This window comes from Hippopotamus amphibius, chromosome 10 (genome assembly GCF_030028045.1).
Source record: "Hippopotamus amphibius kiboko isolate mHipAmp2 chromosome 10, mHipAmp2.hap2, whole genome shotgun sequence".
Taxonomy (NCBI): Eukaryota; Metazoa; Chordata; class Mammalia; order Artiodactyla; family Hippopotamidae; genus Hippopotamus; species Hippopotamus amphibius.
The window spans coordinates 12,356,045-12,375,083 of NC_080195.1; the positions used below are offsets into that span (position 1 = coordinate 12,356,045).

General features: G+C 44.2%; 1 protein-coding gene across 8 annotated transcripts in view; it reads left to right on the forward strand.

Moving 5' to 3' along the window:
- STOX2 (storkhead box 2) overlaps positions 1-19,039 on the forward strand; it is a 206,731-nt gene that overhangs the window by 180,590 nt on the left and 7,102 nt on the right. For 7 of the 8 annotated variants that reach the window (XM_057696325.1, XM_057696329.1, XM_057696327.1 and 4 more), the window contains 2 exons: positions 3,076-3,228; positions 12,430-14,695. In XM_057696325.1, the coding sequence (XP_057552308.1) occupies positions 3,076-3,228; positions 12,430-14,695 (2,419 nt within the window). The other variant, XM_057696330.1, reaches the window with a different exon arrangement.

Here is a 19,039-nt window from a genome sequence, read left to right on the forward strand (position 1 = left end):
GGCGGGGGAGAAGGGGGATGGTCCCAGAGGTGGGTGGACAGGCTCAGGCCAGAGCAGACCTGGCGAGGACTTCCGATCTTCTAGGGGCAGTAGGCAGTCAGGGTAGGATTTCATGCAGGAAGTTGCGTGTTGTAGGTGTTTCTAAGACGTGGCTGCGCTGTGAAGAAGGGAGGATCAGGTCAGAGGGGGTCATCAAGCCATTGTCATGGGCCAGGTGAGAGGGGGACAGTGGCCTGGGGTAGGGGTCGCCCGGGAGATGGAGTGGAGGGAAGAGACCGAGGAAGCATGTGGGCATAGAGGAGACAGGGTGGCCGGTGGGGCTGGGGTGGGACGGGAGTGGGAAATAATTTATCTTAGCGCAGCATAAAAACAAGAGGATGTGGAGATAGTCACATAGAGCGTCCAAATTCCATTTGGTTCTCTATCCTGAGTTAAAAGTCATCCCACATATTCAGTATTATAGTGAAAATGAGCTTTTTCAGTACAAATGCATTTCAGGGACACTTAAAGCTTACTGGCCTCTTCCGGTTGCCTGCAGTGACTGGAAAGAAATTAACTTGGAAGATCGCTTAACGTTTGATATCTGTTAGTGAAACTAAACAAATAATTTTGGCTAAAAGCATAAGGACAAACGTGACCTAAACTAGTTAATTTTGCTTGTAGTCATTCCTTGTTTACAGAAAGTTCAAGTTCCCTGTAACCTATACAAAATCAGAAAATAGACAGACCTGCGTTTAAAAAAAAATCCTACTTAGTATTTTTGTATCTTTAGTCTTCTGAGTTCTTAATTATGATAGGCAAGTTCTAGAAGGCGTTAGCCTCCCAATTGATACACAGGTCCAAAGGTGCTGGAAAGCGCCTTAGAGAATAAGGTTGTGTTTGAATGAAGGGTACAATAGATTTTTTTAAAGATTTAAATACACTCTTCTAGGCAGTAGCAAACTTGCCCACTGAGATGGTCCCAGCCCACATATTTCTGTCATTTTTGAGTCACCGCTATGAATTGAGCTTCACCAGCCGGTGAGTGAAACTCACATCCTCAGTAACAGCCCAAAATTCCGTGTTCCAGCTTCTGCCCTCTGCTATCCCGGAAAATATTTGCAAACATCTCTCAGAGGTCTGTCTCTTCATGAGACTGACTTACATCCCATAGGCCCTGGCAGTCAGTGGGTTCTAAGTCAAGTCCGTTCCTGGTTTTTGCTCTTCTGGATTTGGGTATTCCCCTGTTCCTCTGGCTGTTGGGGAAGTGTCTCCCTCTCGTCATACTCATCTTGCAGAGAAGGGAGCTCCAGCAGAGCTGTTTGGAACCCTCAGAGGTGTAGGAGAGAGGGGAGCATTGGACTGAGCTGGGCTTGGAGACGAGGAGGATCAGGCTTCAACCTTTGACACTGGGGTCCTGGTGCTGCATCTGGTGCACCTGTTAGACTTACCCCCTCACCTGGTGGTTTTCGTTCTTAGGCACTATTGCCTGGTGTCATCCATCAAACCATTTCCTATCCGGTCCATCAAAGCAGGGTTCCTGTTCTTTCCCGAAGGACCTCGGGATTCCCCCATCAAACTAGGGGTCATGGCCGGACACAGCAGGCTAGTCCACCCCAGGCCGTCGGACACCTTCCGGGAGGGTGTTGCTCAGTGCCACAGGTTGGCCCAAGTCCAGTTCTGGCCAGTCAGGGTGATTTACGACAAGTGTGAACTCATACTTGGAAACAGAAGAGGAGCGATTATATAACTCCATGTGGGAAAGAAGCTTATACGCGCAGATTCTCTACTCTGCTCATAGTTTCACCCCCTTTCTGAATGGCCTTTCTCAAGTGAAACCTTACAGAACCCCAAGGAGGAAACAGGTGGCACCCAGATGTCAGGAGCAGATGTCGCTGCCCCGCCTCCCCTCCCTCAGCTGGGGGCACCCCTCCCTGCCCCCAGAAGCCTCTCCAGAGAGTGCTAGGGACCCTTCCTTGGGATATGACTTGAAAACCAGCACACGGGGATGCCAAGGTCGCAGAAAGGAAGGCAGTTATGTGCGTTGAATGTTGCCATCTCCCCAAGAGCCTTGTCGGCCCCTCACTGCTAGGGCTGCAGCACCACCACCCCTCCTCCCCCCCCCCCCCCCCCCCCCCCCCCGCGCCAGCCCGCCTGCATTGGCTCTTTCAGACGCAAACGTGTGCAGGAGGTCACAGCCCCTCCTGGGTGGTACGTCCATCCTCCACGTGGCCACCAGAGTCCTCTTCCTGAAATTCACATCTGACGTTGTCATTCCTTAACTTCCTTCTCTGGCTCACCATGGTTCATAGAATGAAGGCCTTGGGCACTCAGCTCTTCGCTAATAGTCGTCCCGATATACCAGTCCCCTTTCTCTGCTGTTCCCCCCCAAAATACCCCTACACCTCTTAGCCACCCAGCACAGTCCCACTTCAGCACCGGATTCAGGCTGCACAACCTTCTCTCACGTCCTGGCTCTAAGCTCCATCCTCACCTCCAGGTGGAAGACATCACTGTCCCCCCTCTTCCCTGGAGTTTATTGTTCAGCCTTCTGTGGTGCACGGTGAACTTTGTCTGTCTCCTCCACTTAAATAGAAACTCCTTGAGGGCAGAGGTGTTGGTGGGAGGAGGCTCATTCACTTTCCCAAGTGAACCCCAAGCCCCCAGCAGATGCCAGACGTGCAAAGGGCACCCAGCGTTGGAATGAATGAACCCTCAAGTTACCACAAGTGCATTTATCAAGATGTGAATGACAATTATTAAACAAATCAGGTCCGAGTTAATAAAAGCAGAGTTCATTTGAAAAAGCTCTGTTGTTGCAAGCCTTTCAGTAGGAAGTCTATTTAAACGAGATCTCAGGTTTTAAAGGCAAGTTTTCTTTGTGGAGGCAATTGACGCTTCCACTGTTCTGTGCAAGTCTTTCCACCTGAGGGGACGTGGCTGTGGCTGTAGCGCACTTGAGTGTTGAGAGCTGATTGTATTCATAGCACAGGGAATAGGTGAGAGTCACGCGAGGGGCGCGTGTGGGTGAAGGTGTGTGTGTGACAAGTGGCTGGGTCTTAATGAACCGCTTACTTGAAAATTGTCTTCCTACAGGTGATGTATCACCAATCAGTATGTCTCCCATCAGTCAATCTCAGTTTATCCCACTCGGGGAAATCCTTTGCTTGGCCATCTCTGCAATGAACTCGGCAAGAAAACCTGTCACCCAAGAAGCACTGATGGAGCACCTGACCACCTGTTTCCCAGGTAACAGGAAAAGAATGAGGCACTCTCCAAATGGATGTGTGCTCTGGCTGCCCTGGGACGTCCTATGGAGAGTTCATCCCATGTTTAAATTCAATAGAAGAAACATCTTTGCCAAAACTGACCAGTAACTTTTCTTAGTTCTATCATTAAAAATCAAGGCACCTGTGTGACTTCAAAAATAACTTGCCTTCTTCAGCTGTACTAGTTTTTAATTGGCACGGAGGGAAAGAAATTAAATCAGAATCCACGAAGAATTCTGTGAAAAACTACCACAGTTCCATTTAACCTATGCAGTACAACCTTCTTAAAGTACGTGAACATCCTCATTCATGGGACCAGGTCAGAAACAACTGGAAATGTGAGTCCTAAGGAATTCAGCTACAGAGAGAGTAATGTCAGAAATACACATTATCCTGTATGCTCGTGTCATGGCCTGATGAGTTTTAAGAATATGCTATTTGATAGATTAGTTAAACTGACCTTTTTTTTTTAATTTTATTTATTTATTTATTATTTTGGGGGGGGTACACCAAGTTCAATCATCTGTTTTTATACACATTTCCCCGTATTCCCTCCCTCCCTTGAGTCCCCCCCACCCTCCCTCGAGTCCCCCCCACCCTCCCCGTCCCAGTCCTCTAAGGCATCTTCCATCCTCGAGTTAAACTGACCTTATTTTAAAAGAAAAAAAAATGGTTCTTTTTCTTTTTTAAATGTTTAAAATCTTTATTTTTTAATTGAAGTATAGTTCATTTACCATGTTGTGTTAGTATCGCGTATACAGCAAAGTGATATACAGCACCTATATTCTTTTTCAGATTATTTTCCACCATAGGTTATTATAAGATGTTGAGTATAATTCCCCGTGCTCTACCGTAGGTCGCTGTTGGTTATCTGTTTTGTGTATAGTAGTGTGACTCTGGTCACCCCCGATTCCTAATTTCTGTTCATCACCCTGCCCCACTGCCATCCCTTTGCTGACCACAAGTTTGTTTTCTATGTCTGTGAGTCTGTTTCTGTTTTGTAAATAAGTACATTTGTATCCCTTTTTTAGATTCCACATATAAGTAATATCATATATATGTGACTTTCTCTTTCGGACTTTTTTCACTTAGTATGAAATAAGGTCCATCCATGTTACTGCAAATGGCATTATTTCATTTTTAATTATGACTGAGTAATATTCCATGTGGGGGAAAATATATATATATACACACACCACATTTCATCTGTCGATGGACACTTAGGTTGCTTCCATGTCCTGGCTATTGTAAATAGTGCTGCTGTGAACACCGGGGTGCCTATATCTTTTCAAGTTAGAATTTTCTCCAGATATATGCCCAGGAGTGGGATTGCAGGGTCATCTTTTTCTCTTAAATGTTATAAAAAGAAGAGAGTAGCCCAGCCACTCTGTGAGCAGCGCCTGGCGCCTCCAGCACTAGGAGATGTTAGGAGTGGTGATAAGCTGAGGAACTCTCATGTCCTATCTCGAGAGAGGCAGCCGCTACTCAGCTCCAGTGTATTGTATCCCCCCCCCCAAAAAAAATAGAACCCTGCCAGAGTTGCCGAATCGTCTAATTTTTTAAGATAATCTGGAAATTCAGTTTTATGTGAAATCTCTACATTTCCTTAAATAATGGCAATTTGCGTGCGTGTGTGTATCTTAACGTGTATGCTGATGACGTACAAGTCAAATAAAACACATTATTGGGCCACCAGCTTGCCAACTTGGCTTGAACTCAACCCATACCTAGCTTGAAACAGAGCTTACGTTAAAAATGAGCAACAAACACCTGGCATGTTTTTCATTCGACCTAGAAGAGACCTTAGACCTCAGTAAACATGAGCTGTTGGCTGTATTTGTTTGCTTTTGCTACACAAACCCAGGTAGCAGTCACAGAACATCAGTGACATATGACGACGAACATTGATTTAGCTCGTGGGTCTGTGGGTTCTCCATGAGTCAGCTGCTCCAGTCCGGACCCTGCCAGGTGACTCTGCTCCACCTGAACTCCGTCCTCTTTGGAGAAGGGGGCCTATTCTGCTCATTGGGGTGGCGGAGGCCTCAGAGAGTAAGTCGAGGGGCTCTGAGGCTCTTTAGCCCTCTGGTCATGCCACACCCACTAACATTTCATTGACCAAAGCAAACCTGGCCAAACTCAAAGTCAAGGTGTAGGGAAATGCAGCACATTGATGGGGAGAGGGAAGAGGGACTACTTCTAAATAGTCACCCACCATGTGGAGTCTTCCCGCTATTCCTGTTGCCCCAAAGGAACTTGAATTTCTCTCCCAGTGATTTTTTCCCTCCTTTTGGGGTTTTTTGATTATGACCTTTGAACAACACGGGTTTGAACTGTGCAAGTCCACTTATCCATGAATTTTTTTCAATAAGTCTAGTATCTGTATTTTCCTTTCATCGATCCTTAAATTAACTAAGGGTATGGGAATGTTTATGTTCAATTAGAGATCACAGTATGTGGAATCAAAACCAGACTCTTTCAGCTTCCCGCCCTTGGGTGAGTCATTTATCAGTTCCCTTGTTTTGGAGGCAGAGATAGCGGTACCCACTTTTTTGACTGTGAGGGGGGCCAGGGTCCCTCATCCCTGCATTGTTCAAGGGTCAGCTGTAATATGTTTTGCAATTGCATGTACTCTTTAAAAGCTCTGACATGAACCCGTCCCTTCAACCTATGGATGATCTTAAATTTTCTAAAATTTTCTTACCTCTGAATATTTTTCACTGTCTGTCTCTCTTTGTTAACTTGCAGGCAACTTCTTTTCCTCTCAATAGTGAGATGAGAGAATCTCAGGTGAGAGTTACCTAAGGGGACAAATGTGTTCGTGAACGAATGCTCTTGTGAAGGAAGGCTGTTCTTGTTGGCCTTTTACCTGGGTAGCCTCTTCTGACATCAAACATCCCAGCAGCTTTTGAAATCCCTCTGTTTTTATGTAGCTTCGTGAGAGATCCCATAGCTTTCCCAGACTTGGTTACATATCTCCCATTACTGGGCCATAAAATAGAGAACAGAGACAACACAGAGTGAGTATGTAATAGTAGATTGTGGGTCACTGCCAGACAGCTGCTAAGAATATCACTACGTTGGAATATTTTGTAGAGAAATCCATAGAACAACTCTTTGCTGGTTTTTATGGTAAGTTACCCTAAATCCCAAGGCCTTGCATTCAGATGGACCAAGAGGAGCTAACTTAACCTTTTTCATATGATGATTTGTTGATCAACCCCAGAAGTGTGCAAGGACACCATACAAACCTGAGTCTAGGCAGGGCTTGGCAGACTGTGGCCTGTAGGCTGTGTGTGGCCCTCCACTTGTTTTTGTAAATAAAGTTTTATTGGGACACAGCCACACGTGTTTGTTTATATATTGTTTTTGGCTCCTTAGGCTACAGTGACAGAGTTGAATAGTTTCAACTGGGAGATCATATGGCTCCTCAAGCCTGAAGTAGTTATTACTATCTGGTTCTTTACAGAAAAACTTTGCCAACCACTGGTTTAGGGCAGGGTGGTGATTATTTAAAACTTTGTTCAGTAGTAGTTCCATATTTTAAACTAGTATTTCTTGAAATGAAGTTTTGTGTCCTGTCTGCCTTCCTTCTTTTCTTCCTTTCTTTTCTCTTTCTCCTTTTTTCTTTTTTTCCTTTGATTTCCTGCTTTTCTTTTGCTATCATTTAAGCTACTTCAGAATAGAACAACTTAGAAAACTTAATACTGTTCAAATTCTATTTGAAAAATGTATTTCAATGACAATCCTAAAACTTTGGAGGGATTTAAATATCATATATCTTTGTTTATTATTTTACTATTTGAAAATAAAGTCTTGAAGTCTAACTGCATATTATTAAACTATTCGAACTCTCATTTTTAATGAATATGTTATAAATAGAAAGAATAGTCTAGGTTTTGGACTCTATTCCTGTGTTGGACATCTGTATTCTAAAGAAAGTTTTTATTAAAAAGTCTTCTAGTAAAAATATCTGATATGCTGATACTTAAACCCTTTTATCATCTTTCTATATTGCTTGAATTTTTGAAAACAACTTTTGTATACCAGTTCACATTATAGAAATAAGAACATTTTTTAAAAGGTTTAAAAAGAAAAATTACCACTTCTTAGCTTTATAATAGGTCTGCATACTATTATATATAGAATGGATAAACAATAAGGTCATACTGTAGAGCACAGGGAACTAGATCCAATATCCTGTGATAAATCCTAATGGAAAAGAATATAAAAAAGAATGTATATAAAAAAATAGAATGTATAAATATGTATAACTGAATCACTTTGCTGTACAGCAGAAATTAACACAACATTGTAAATCAGCAATACTTCAATTAAAAATAAATTTTTAAGATGAATAAATACATCCTTATCCATCCAGAATGATCATTTAAATTAGACTAGAACATGTTAAGTTGTTACACGTGGATCTTCCTGGGAGGAAAGCTGACCCTCAGGGGAATAGAATTAGACCTATAAGACGGCTTATGGACTTGAAGTTGACTTTCGAGTTTGCTGGAGACCGTTAACAGTATCTATACTGTGTTCTGTCTCCAGTTCATCCCCTTACATCGCTTTCTACTGAATTCCCCCTCAGCCAGTGTCCTTCCCAAACACAAAGAAATTATGCAAAGAAACTCATTAAGTTTTCAGTCTAAAATGCTTACCATACAGAACATGTGCATGTGCGCCGTGGTCCAACAGTTGTCAGATTTGCAGGATTAAAGCAGTGTATAAGTCTAAATAACCTCCCATTAGCATGCAATATATTTATATATCTATTTTTGCTTTGGGAGATGTAAAGGTGCGGAAAGGGAGAGAGGTCAGAGCTTTGTACTATTTGAATATAGAGCTTATCTTTGCTCTTCACACCCTCAAAATCTAAACTCCTGATGAACTGTGGGACTGGAATCTGGAAGTGATGGAATATGCAATCCTTGACAGTCTCATCACAGCCCTCCCTTTTTCGGGTGAGCCCTATAGTTTCTAGTGGAACCCTGGGTTTCATAGACAACTGAAGATATCAGTCATTATACTGGGGCTTAATAATAAAATAATAATCATAAATACCAGTGACTGTCAGCTGAAGCTTTGAAAACTCACAGGTAGGGGTATGGGAAATGGATTGGACGGGAAACGTTTCCAGTTTGTTTTTTCAGAGTAAACATTATTAGGTTGAGACACTTGAAAATCCAACACGTCAAAACTTTGGATGTAAATTCTCTCTGGAAACTCCTTCTTATTCCTTCATTCGGGAACATTCGGAGAGCTTGTTCTTACTTGCAAGTAAACGTGATTACATTGTAGTCATGATTCCATATAGTTTCGTGAGTTTTCTAAGATCAGCACCTTGGGTGGCCTCCAATCAGCAAATTCTGTAATACAGTGAAATTTTTGTTTTATACTAATAGCTATTTTTATGAATGACTCCAGTTTTCCTGTAACATCATAGTAAACTAGTCATTCATGAGTTCTTCTACATGAGCCTTACCATTTTTGGGAAGATTTCTGTATGACTGGTGCCCCCTGAGGTTGTTCAGCAGAAGGACAACAGTTGGCAGGTTTGCTAGCAGGGCATATAGAAGCTTCTTTTAAGTTGCTTCTTTTATGTGCAAGCATTTCCTGTTTTACGTTAGCTCTCATAAATTACAAATATATGGTTTGGATTGTATCACCAATTCAGTTGGAACTCTGTTTTGTTCGGAAACTATCATAAAATTTTTTTTAAAAATTTGTTATTAATGTTGGAGAGGGTGTGGAGAAAAGGGAACTCTCCTGCACTGTTGGTGGGAATGTAAGTTGGTACAGCCACTATGGAAAACAATTTGGAGGTTCCTTAAAAAACTACAAATAGAACTACCATATGATCCAGTAATCCCACTCCTGGGCATATACCCAGAGAAAACCATAATCCCAAAAGAAACATGTCCCATAATGTTTATTGCAGCACTATTTACAATAGCCAGGACATGGAAGCAACCGAAATGCCCATCAACAAATGAATGGATAAAGAAGATGTGGCATATATATACAATGGAATATTACTCAGCTATAAAAAAGGATGAGATGGAGCTATATGTCATGAGGTGGATAGACCTAGAGTCTGTCATACAGAGTGAAGTAAGTCAGAAAGAGAAAGACAAATATTGTATGCTAACCCACATATACGGAATCTAAAAATGGTACTGATGAACTCAGTGAAAAGAACAAGGACGCAGGTGCAGAGAATGGACTGGAGAACTCGAGGTTTGGGGGGGGGTGGCGGGGGGTGAAGGGGAAGCTGAGACGAAGCGAGAGAGTAGCACAGACATATATATACTACCAACTGTAAAATAGATAGCCAGTGGGAAGTTGTTGCATAACAAAGGGAGTCCAACTCGAGGATGGAAGATACCTTAGAGGACTGGGACGGGGAGGGTGGGGGGGACTCGAGGGAGGGGGGGGGGGGAGTTGAGGGAGGGAGGGAATATGCGGATATGTGTATAAAAACAGATGATTGAACTTGGTGTACCCCCCAAAAAAATAATAAAAATATATATATATGCAAAAAAAAATTTGTTATCATGCCAGCCTTAAAAACCAACATCCATTTGCATAAAAACCAACATACGTCTCTCAACAGTAGAGCCTTAGACGAAAAGGAAACCGTGCAGCTCAAAAATTAAATCATTATATTAAACAGTACATCATTTCAGAAGCAGTTACCTTTTCTGTCTTGATCACAAAGGGTGCCTTCTGAAGAGGGTAACAGAAATGGGTGTGTAGCTTACATCGTACATGGACGCTCTCTTTTTGCAGGCCATTTCTAGTGTTTTTATATTTCACTTTCATCGTTTTGGAAGGATTGGGGGAGCCTAAACTTCTCAGCTTACCCAGCTGTTCTAGGTTTTTACACAGCGTTCTTTGAAGGTGATAGGGGTTTCCATGGATCCTGACCCAAAGCTGAGGCTCCTAAAAGCTAATGTTTAGGAGCATTCACTGTGTCAGGCACTGTTCTACACACATTAAACTCATGTAAACTCAAAGAAGTCCTCTGAAGGTAGGTACTGTTGTTGTCCGCCTTCTGATGACAGCAAGTAGAGGCTCAGAGAGGTTAAGCAAGTTGACTGAGGTGATACCAGCTCTAGCAGTTCTCTAGAGCAGTCAAAACAAAATACAGGTGGCCTAAGCCAAAGACATCTATCGTCTTACAGTTCTGGACACTGCAAGTCCAAAATCAAGGTATCATCAGGGTTGGTTGGTTTCTTCTGAGGGCTGTGAGGGGAGAATCTGTCCCAGTCTCTCCCCTCGGCTAGTGGTTAGCTGTCTTCTACCGGGGTCTCCTCACAGTGTCTTCTGTCTGTGGTGTCTCTGTGTCCAAACTTCCCCTTTATAGAAGGACACCAGTCCTAGTGGATTAGGGCTCGCGCTAATGACCTCCTTTTAACTTGGTTATCTCTATAAAGACCCCATGTCCAAACAAGGTCACGTTCTAGGGCACTGGGGGTTAGGACTTAAACATATGAATGGGTGGGGCCGGGGTGGGGGGGCGCACACTTAATTCAGCCAATAACATCGGCTATCAGTGATGAAGCTGGGATTTGGATCCCGCAGCCTGACCCTGGAGCCCGAGCTTTCAGTCTCCCCTGGAATTGCCATTTTTGTGGGTCAGACATGGTTGCGTGTTACCAGGATGATTCAACCTGACCTGTTTCCAGATGACATCATTCAGGTCAGTCTTAGAAATATTACCACCCTTCGTTTGCCTGGCGCTGAGGGAGGAAGAATAATGAAGAAATACAGTAAATGTGCTACAGCCTGGAGGATTTCTACTCTCTTAAGAGTGTATGTTCTTAATTGTCTCTTACGGTGGACAGTACATAAACATGCACACAGAACCCTTTGAAAACAACATCAGTCCCTGTACAAAGGAGTATCTGTCATTTTTTTTCTGGAATTACTATTCTAGCAAATACAATAGTTTGGGATCCAGTGACCAGAGAGATGTAGAGCTTCTGAGCTTTCACTGGTGGGTGTATCAGAGCTTTCTGGTTACAAATTTGAGAAACTTCCTTCATCCTGCTGGCTTATGCCAAGAAGGAGGAAGTTCTCACCTGAATTGCACCAATCATTTCAACTTTGAAGGTGATGATTTCAGAATTGGAGCGTGCATCCTGAACAGTGGTCAAGTCTAGTTGCCCTTTTATATAATTTATGAAATTAAGTTTATTAAGTAAACTTAATCTTAAAATGAGTGTATGGAGTAATTCCAAGTGTATGTGGTAGCCTCTATGTATTTTAGACTTGTTTTTCAATACCAAGATGGCTATTTCAACCCTGTTTCCCTACTTGCTTTTATAGAAAAATTCTTTTTTCTAAATTTATATCATTCCAAAAACGTTTTTTCTTCATTTAAAAATATTCTGTCTTTGGGAATTCCCTGGCAGTCCAGTGGTTAGGACTTCGAGCTTCCATTGCAGGGGGCACAGATTCAACCCCTGGTTGGGGAACTAAGATCCCACATGCTGCAAGGCCAAAAGACAAAAATCCTGTCTTTAATGATTCAGTTCAGGAAAGGTTTTTAACAACCCTAGCAACCTAACTCCATCTATCATCCAACTCTCCCTTCCCAGCCTTTATATTTTCCTGTTCTGTAGTAATATTCCATAAGAGTTATCAGAGAAAACTAGGATTCACCCTGAACTTAATGAACACCTTTGAATCCTGCTTAGTTGCTGAATGATAATACTTAGAGGCTTGGCAAAATTAATAAGATTCCATTTTAGTCCGTTTGGGCTCCTGTAGCAAAATACCACGGACTGGATGGCTGAAACAATGGACATTTATTTCTCACAATTCTGGGGGCTGGTAAATTGAAGATAAAGGGACCTGCAGGTTTGGTGTCCGGTGAGAGGCCCCTTCCCGATATGCAGACAGCCATGTCCTCAAATCACAGAGAGAGAGAGGGCTTGGTCTCTTCGTCTTCTCATAAAGGCACATCATGGAGGCTGTACACTCACGGCCTCATCTAAATCTAATCACCTCCCAAACGCCCCACGTCCTATCAACCATCGCATTGGGGATTGGGCTTGAACTCGGGGGCGGGGCGAGGGGGGCACCTTTCCGTCCATAGCAGACTCGGAAAACTCCGGAATCAACAGCATGTCCCCTCTTCATTCTCACGCGTGTGTCCTTTGGGTTTCAGGTGTTCCCACCCCAAGCCAAGAAATTCTCCGGCACACGCTGAACACGCTGGTCCGGGAGAGGAAGATCTATCCGACTCCAGATGGCTACTTCATCGTAACCCCACAGACTTATTTCATAACTCCTTCCCTCATAAGAACTAACAGTAAATGGTACCATTTGGACGAGAGGATACCTGACAGGTCTCAGTGTACCTCTCCCCAGCCCGGGACCATCACGCCCTCTGCCTCAGGCTGCGTCAGGGAAAGAACGTTGCCCAGGAACCACTGCGACTCTTGCCACTGCTGCAGGGAAGATGTGCACGGCGTGCACGCAGCCACCCTGCAGAGGAAGCCCACCAAGGACTGCAAAGACCCGTACTGCCCTCCTTCTCTCTGCCAGGTGCCACCCACTGAAAAGAGCAAAAGTACTGTCAACTTTTCATATAAAACGGAAACTCTTTCCAAACCTAAAGATAGTGAAAAGCAGTCCAAAAAATTCGGGCTCAAGTTATTCCGGCTCAGTTTTAAAAAAGACAAGACCAAACAGCTAGCCAATTTTTCCGCCCAGTTTCCTCCCGAAGAGTGGCCCCTGCGAGACGAGGACACGCCAGCTACTATCCCTCGGGAAGTGGAAATGGAGATCATCAGGCGTATTAACCCGGACTTGACCGTGGAAAATGTCATGAGGCACACTGCACTCATGAAGAAACTTGAAGAGGAGAAAGCGCATAGGAGTAAAGCCGGGTCCTCCGCCCATCACAGCGGAAGAAGTAAAAAGAGCAGGACTCATCGCAAGTCCCACGGAAAGTCTCGGTCGCACAGCAAGACACGCGTGTCCAAGGGAGACCCGTCAGATGGTTCCCATCTGGATATCCCCGGTGAAAGAGAGTATGACTTTTGTGATCCCCTCACCAGGGCCCCCCGGGAGGGCTGCTTCATCATCGAACACAAAGGGGATAACTTCATCATGCACAGCAACGCGAACGTGATTGAATCTCATTTCCCCATGACTCCGGAATGGGACGTGTCTGGGGAACTGGCCAAAAGAAGAACTGAGATGCCTTTTCCTGAGCCTTCCAGGGGAAGCTCCCACTCAAAAGTGCACCGAAGCCACAGCCATACCCAGGACCGACGGTCCAGGAACGAGAGATCCAACAAGGCCAAGGAGCGGTCCAGATCCATGGATAACTCCAAAGGCCCTCTGGGTGCTTCTTCTCTGGGGACACCTGAAGACCTGGCTGAAGGCTGTAGCCAAGACGACCAGACCCCCAGCCAATCCTACATTGACGACAGTACTTTAAGGCCTGCACAGACTGTCGGTCATCAAAGGGCTCACGTTTTGTCCGCAAGCTACAAAGAGGTGTGTATTCCAGAAATAGTCGGTGGCAGCAAGGAACCTCCCGGTGCTTGCAGCCTCTTGGAGCCAGGCAAACCGCCCGAGAGTGTGCCATCCTTCGGTGAACTCAATTCTTGTCCAACAAAAACAGCTGCAGATGACTATTTCCAGTGCAACACCTCCAGTGAGACGGTGCTCACGGCGCCGTCACCTCTGGGAAAGAACAAAGAGGACCATGACACTCTGACCCTGGCAGAAGGGGTGAAAAAGCTGCCTCTGTCGGACAGGCAGGCCCCACATTCCTCCAGGGAGCCTGTAGGACACAAGGAAGAGTCGCCAAAGGGGCCGGGCAGGGGCGCAGCCACCTCCGGTGCTGTGGCTGAAGGGATTGCCAACGGACGCCTCATCCAGCATCATGGTGCTGAGCCCGGCAGCCTGGACAAGAGGAAAGAGATATTCAGCAAAGACACACTGTTCAAACCTCTTCACAGCACCTTGTCTGTAAACAGCTATCACAAATCAAGCCTGTCCATCCTCAAATCTCACCCGAAGACGCCTGCAGACACACTGCCAGGCCGATGCGAGAAACTGGAGCCGTCCCTGGGGACCTCGGCTGCACAAGCCGTGCCGGCTTCCCAGCGTCAGCAGGAGTCAGTGCGGAACCAGGAGGCCTCTTTTGACTATTACAACGTCTCTGATGACGACGAGTCTGAGGAAGGGGCAAACAAGAACACGGAGGAGGAGAAGAGCAGAGACGATGTGGGCACCATGCAGTGGCTCCTGGAAAGGGAGAAGGAGAGAGACTTGCAGAGGAAATTTGAGAAGAACCTCACCCTCCTCGCCCCAAAGGAAACCGACAGCAGCAGCAACCAGAGGGCCACCCATTCGGCGCGTCTGGACAGCATGGACAGCAGCAGTATCACGGTGGACAGTGGATTCAACTCCCCACGGTAGGAAGAGGTGTCTCTCTGCACACACATACACCTCCAGGGGCCTGGGGCTTTATGCAAATAACTCGGAAAGTTTCTGATTTCATAGTCTCGGTTCTATGAATGAGGGTGAAGAGTTGTGTGAGCTGTGTTGTTAACAGCCTGTTTCTGACTTCTTTTTCAGGAATTGAAACAAATGTTTCTGCAGCTGTAGAGATCACCAATCTGGACTGGTGGGTTGGCTCCTTCCCATCCAATCTAAGACCAACATTTCCCAGTATTTTTCCTTCGATGTTTATATTGCCACCATGCTGATAAAGGAAGGGTTTTTTTTTTTTTTTTTTTAACTCCTTCAAAAATAGTAACTTTTTGAGTAGAATGAGTAGTCAGTGTGGGGGTGGGAGGTAGGGGTTGGGAACAACTTGACTGACTCAAGGACGGGGAGTCCTTCTAGTGAGAATATAACCTTTCCAGTGGATCTAGAAGCTTGTTACTATTTTAATCCCGACTTTCTGTGCAGCCCTTGGTCTCCTACACCTTCCTCTCACCACTCAAAAGTCTGCAGACACACGGAACCTGTTCCTGTCACATAAAGATTAGGGGCCTGTGCTCCATTAGATCAAAGCACAGGCCAGCACTTTTCTTTCTCCTCCTGCAGAATTAACACCATTTAGTCACGCCGATCATGGTGCCTTCTTTTTAGTAGGTGCTGGTAATTCAGCAGAGGGTTGACAGCTCAGAGTGTGCAGTGCCCGACAGCCACGTCCAACGCAGTGAAGTGGCTCAGGGGTTTAGGAAACAAAGGGAGTCTATGCAGCTTTCCTTTTTTCTCCTCAACTCTTCCTTCTCTTCCAAGAGCAGCTTGGGACCTGATTCTTCTTCTAAATTCTACTCCAGATTGGTGACTCTGAGATGCAGAAATACCATGGAGAGATTGACATCTCCCAAAAGATTCCCAGCTTTTTACACTATTTATTATTTTAACAAGTCCAGGATATGATTATGTACTGCATTTATTTCTTTTAATTATTAAGAGTTAAATGAAATGTTGTAATCATTTCACTCTATCTCTGGATAATTTGGGGACAGAGCATCCCAAAATCAGAATTGGGACTCCTTAATCTGTTTGTCCCTTATTAGGCCTTTGTTATTTCTTAAAGGGCTAGTTCTTTTTATTATTATTATTTTTACAATTATTACTATTATTCTTACTATTATTGTTGGGTAACCTTCTCTTCCAAGGTAACACACATGTGGAAGTCTAATGTCTAAACAAACCACAGAGGTGGCACTCTGGTTAAAGTGGAGACCAGGAGCCCCAAATCTCCTCTGCCTATCCCTCAAGGACCCTAAGAGACCTCAGGGGGCCATGGCACTCAATCTGAAAACTACTGGCCTATTAAGTGACTCTTCTAAGAAATAATTTTTGCTAAATACTTTTTAATCCCAAATTGAATCTTAATTTATATACCAATTATTTTATATATTCTTTTCTCTCTACTTCCCTCTTCTACTCTTGTTTTTCCTCTTGATTTCCTAGTACAAATACCAGATAAGCATAATTGAAAGTGTGCTATTGATGGTAGAAGTTCAATACCAACACCTGTGGAAGATGTGGGTCATTTGTTTGCACTTTATGCTCTACTGTTTCTTATTATATAGGCTTTCCCTGCCCGATGCTTCTCCACACCAGTTTCCAGCTCTTCACGTGGCCCTCTTGGCCCCTGGACCTCCACAGAGGGGAGGCCGCTGTACTCCAGAGATAGCTGCTAAGGAGGCCTTAAGAGTAGTTTAGTGGGTTTTAACTCAAAACCTTATTACCACTGCCTGATATTGAAAATTTTTGTTTGGGGCCAAGTAAAAAGAAATGTTCATGTAATCACTGAACCAGTCTCTCCACAGAATATATTTTATTATCTCTAAAATTGGAGTACAGAATATGGGATTTATGAATGGGATTATTTCTTGAATCAAGCTTATTTGCATCGCTTTAATAATGTACTCAAGGTCAAATGCATTGTCTTGGTAGAAGAAAAAGGTCTTCCTGAGGACACAGTCTTCACCCAGGATCTACATATCTGACCACTATTATTAGGTAAAATTTTCTCTCCAGAAATACGTAGCTCACCCATAAATTTCATACGGTTAGAGAATCTACAGAACAATTCCTGATTTTACCCCTTGTGTATTTAATATCCTTTGGTTAGAAGCTGGGTGACAAACTTATTTTCTGTATATATTTTTAAACTATATTTTCCCTATATTTCAGTAAATTCACCAAGTTACCTTTCTGATGCATGAGGATGGCCTGTGAAGGAGAATATTTGAGTTATGAGGAGTATTTTAGCCAAATATAGCATTATCATGCTGACACCTCTCCGCCACTGTGAGTTACCCTGTGAGATACAGGAGTCTTTAGTGGTCCGTTTATTTAGCTCTTTCAGTAAATGATTGACTGAGCAACTAAGATCCAATGTCCTCCCTCGACCCCCTCCCCCACAAACAAAACCCAAAAACCAAAATCAAAAAAGGTGATCTCCACACTCAGTCTTCAGTGCTGGCTCAGAGGGCATGTTCAGCCACATTTCCAAAATTCTTGAGTCCCTTTTGTTGGGAACCAAAGGGCATTGAGAAGGAAACAAGATAGAAACTTGAACTGTGCTGTGAGATCCAATATTGCAAATGAAAAATGCCGACATGCAAAGCCGCTATCCCAAATCTGAGGCCGAAAACCAGTTCGTAAACACAATGTGAAAATCCGGGACCCAGGCTGCCAGGGGTGTGTCTGCACAGCGTACTGTGCTGTCCAAGTGTAGGCTCAAGGGCACCACATGCATGAGGACGGACAGCAGGGCCTCTTGGTTCAGTTTTCTGCCTGTAAGATCCTGAGATCTTATTTTTAAGGTTGCAGTCCATGAGCACTCTTGTAAAAAGTAAGACATTTTAAATTTGAGGACTGCTCTTACTGCTAACCCTCCGTCTCCATTAATTATGTCACTGTCATATCCAGAGCCTTCTGTGTGATGGTCACACACTTACTCAGTATCACAGCAATAATGAGATATATCCTTTGGAGATGCTGGAATCGCCTATGTGTTTATCCCTATGAATATGTTGGCCGTGGTCAGGGGTGGTCTGAGGCACCTTGGAACACAGATAGCTCCCGTCTTAGACCATCTGTTGCCATGATGTGTGTGGGTGATGCCTGGCATACGGTAGGGACTTGATCATTAAACTCCCGCCTCAAAAACTGGTTTGAAAGGGGATCCCTTGAACCTCAGAAAGCATTTTCCCAGAGGAAAAAAAGTCGTTAGTGATGTGTAGGTCCCTAAGCCTGTCCACGGTGGCTACTTAATTCGTTAGGTGCCAGATGTACAGCAGAAGTAGCTTGCGTTGGTCTAGCTTTTTGGTGTACAGATTCTTCACTGTGGCTATTTCTTCTTCTGAGTCATTCAGTGAGTAGGTACGTCACATGACTCACCCTGTTTTAAAGATGAGGAAGTCAGACGCCATAAAAAGTCACTATCGTGATTAAGAACGAAACTTGAAGGAACGTGTCATGACCTCTTTGGGGTTCTACGTGTTTGTTGCCCTTCTTCCTTCCTGCCCCGACCCTCAGTTGTAGTCCTGGAAAACCACTGAATTTTCTTAGAGGAGATGTAAGGTGGGTAGGCAGGTACGTCTAGCTCTCTTCATCGCTTTGGTGATGATGCTTTGGAGTATTCGTTAGGTGGGCTCAAATTTACCGTAAGCCTCATGAGGGGACCTGACTTAGGTCTATGAACGTGGTAAGCTTCTGGAGGTAGCCTCTGCAGTCAGGAAGGGCCCAGTTGTCTTTTTGGCCGTCGGTGAACAAGCTTCCTTTTAAACAATTAAGTCTTGGCTTCCCGATGAAAAGCAGACTTAAGGCCACAAGGGGTTAGGATGAAATAACCTGTCGGGACGGGCTGCCGAGGTATAACGTTCAGACAAAATCACCAAGCAGTTTAGGATGGCAATGAAAACCGGGCGGTGAGGATGTCCGTGTATAGTTTGACTTTAAATCAGTGCTGGGGACCAACCCGTAGAATATTTTCTAAACCTTGAAACTGTCCAATAGGGTGGACGTTTTGAACATCATTATGGTTTCTTCCCCCTCTCGATGTGGAAGCTGATGCCTCTTATTACCATTTTGAGGACCTTGAACATGAAATCCATTCAGTCCCGACCAGTCAGGCCAAGTAATCTTCTTTCTGCTACTGCCCTACACATTTGACATGTTAAATGTTATAAACCTCTTGAAACAACAAAATAGATTCAAGTATTTCTAAATTAGAGAAATTAAAAGAGAAATCGACATACTAAAGCCTTTAAATCACCTCTACT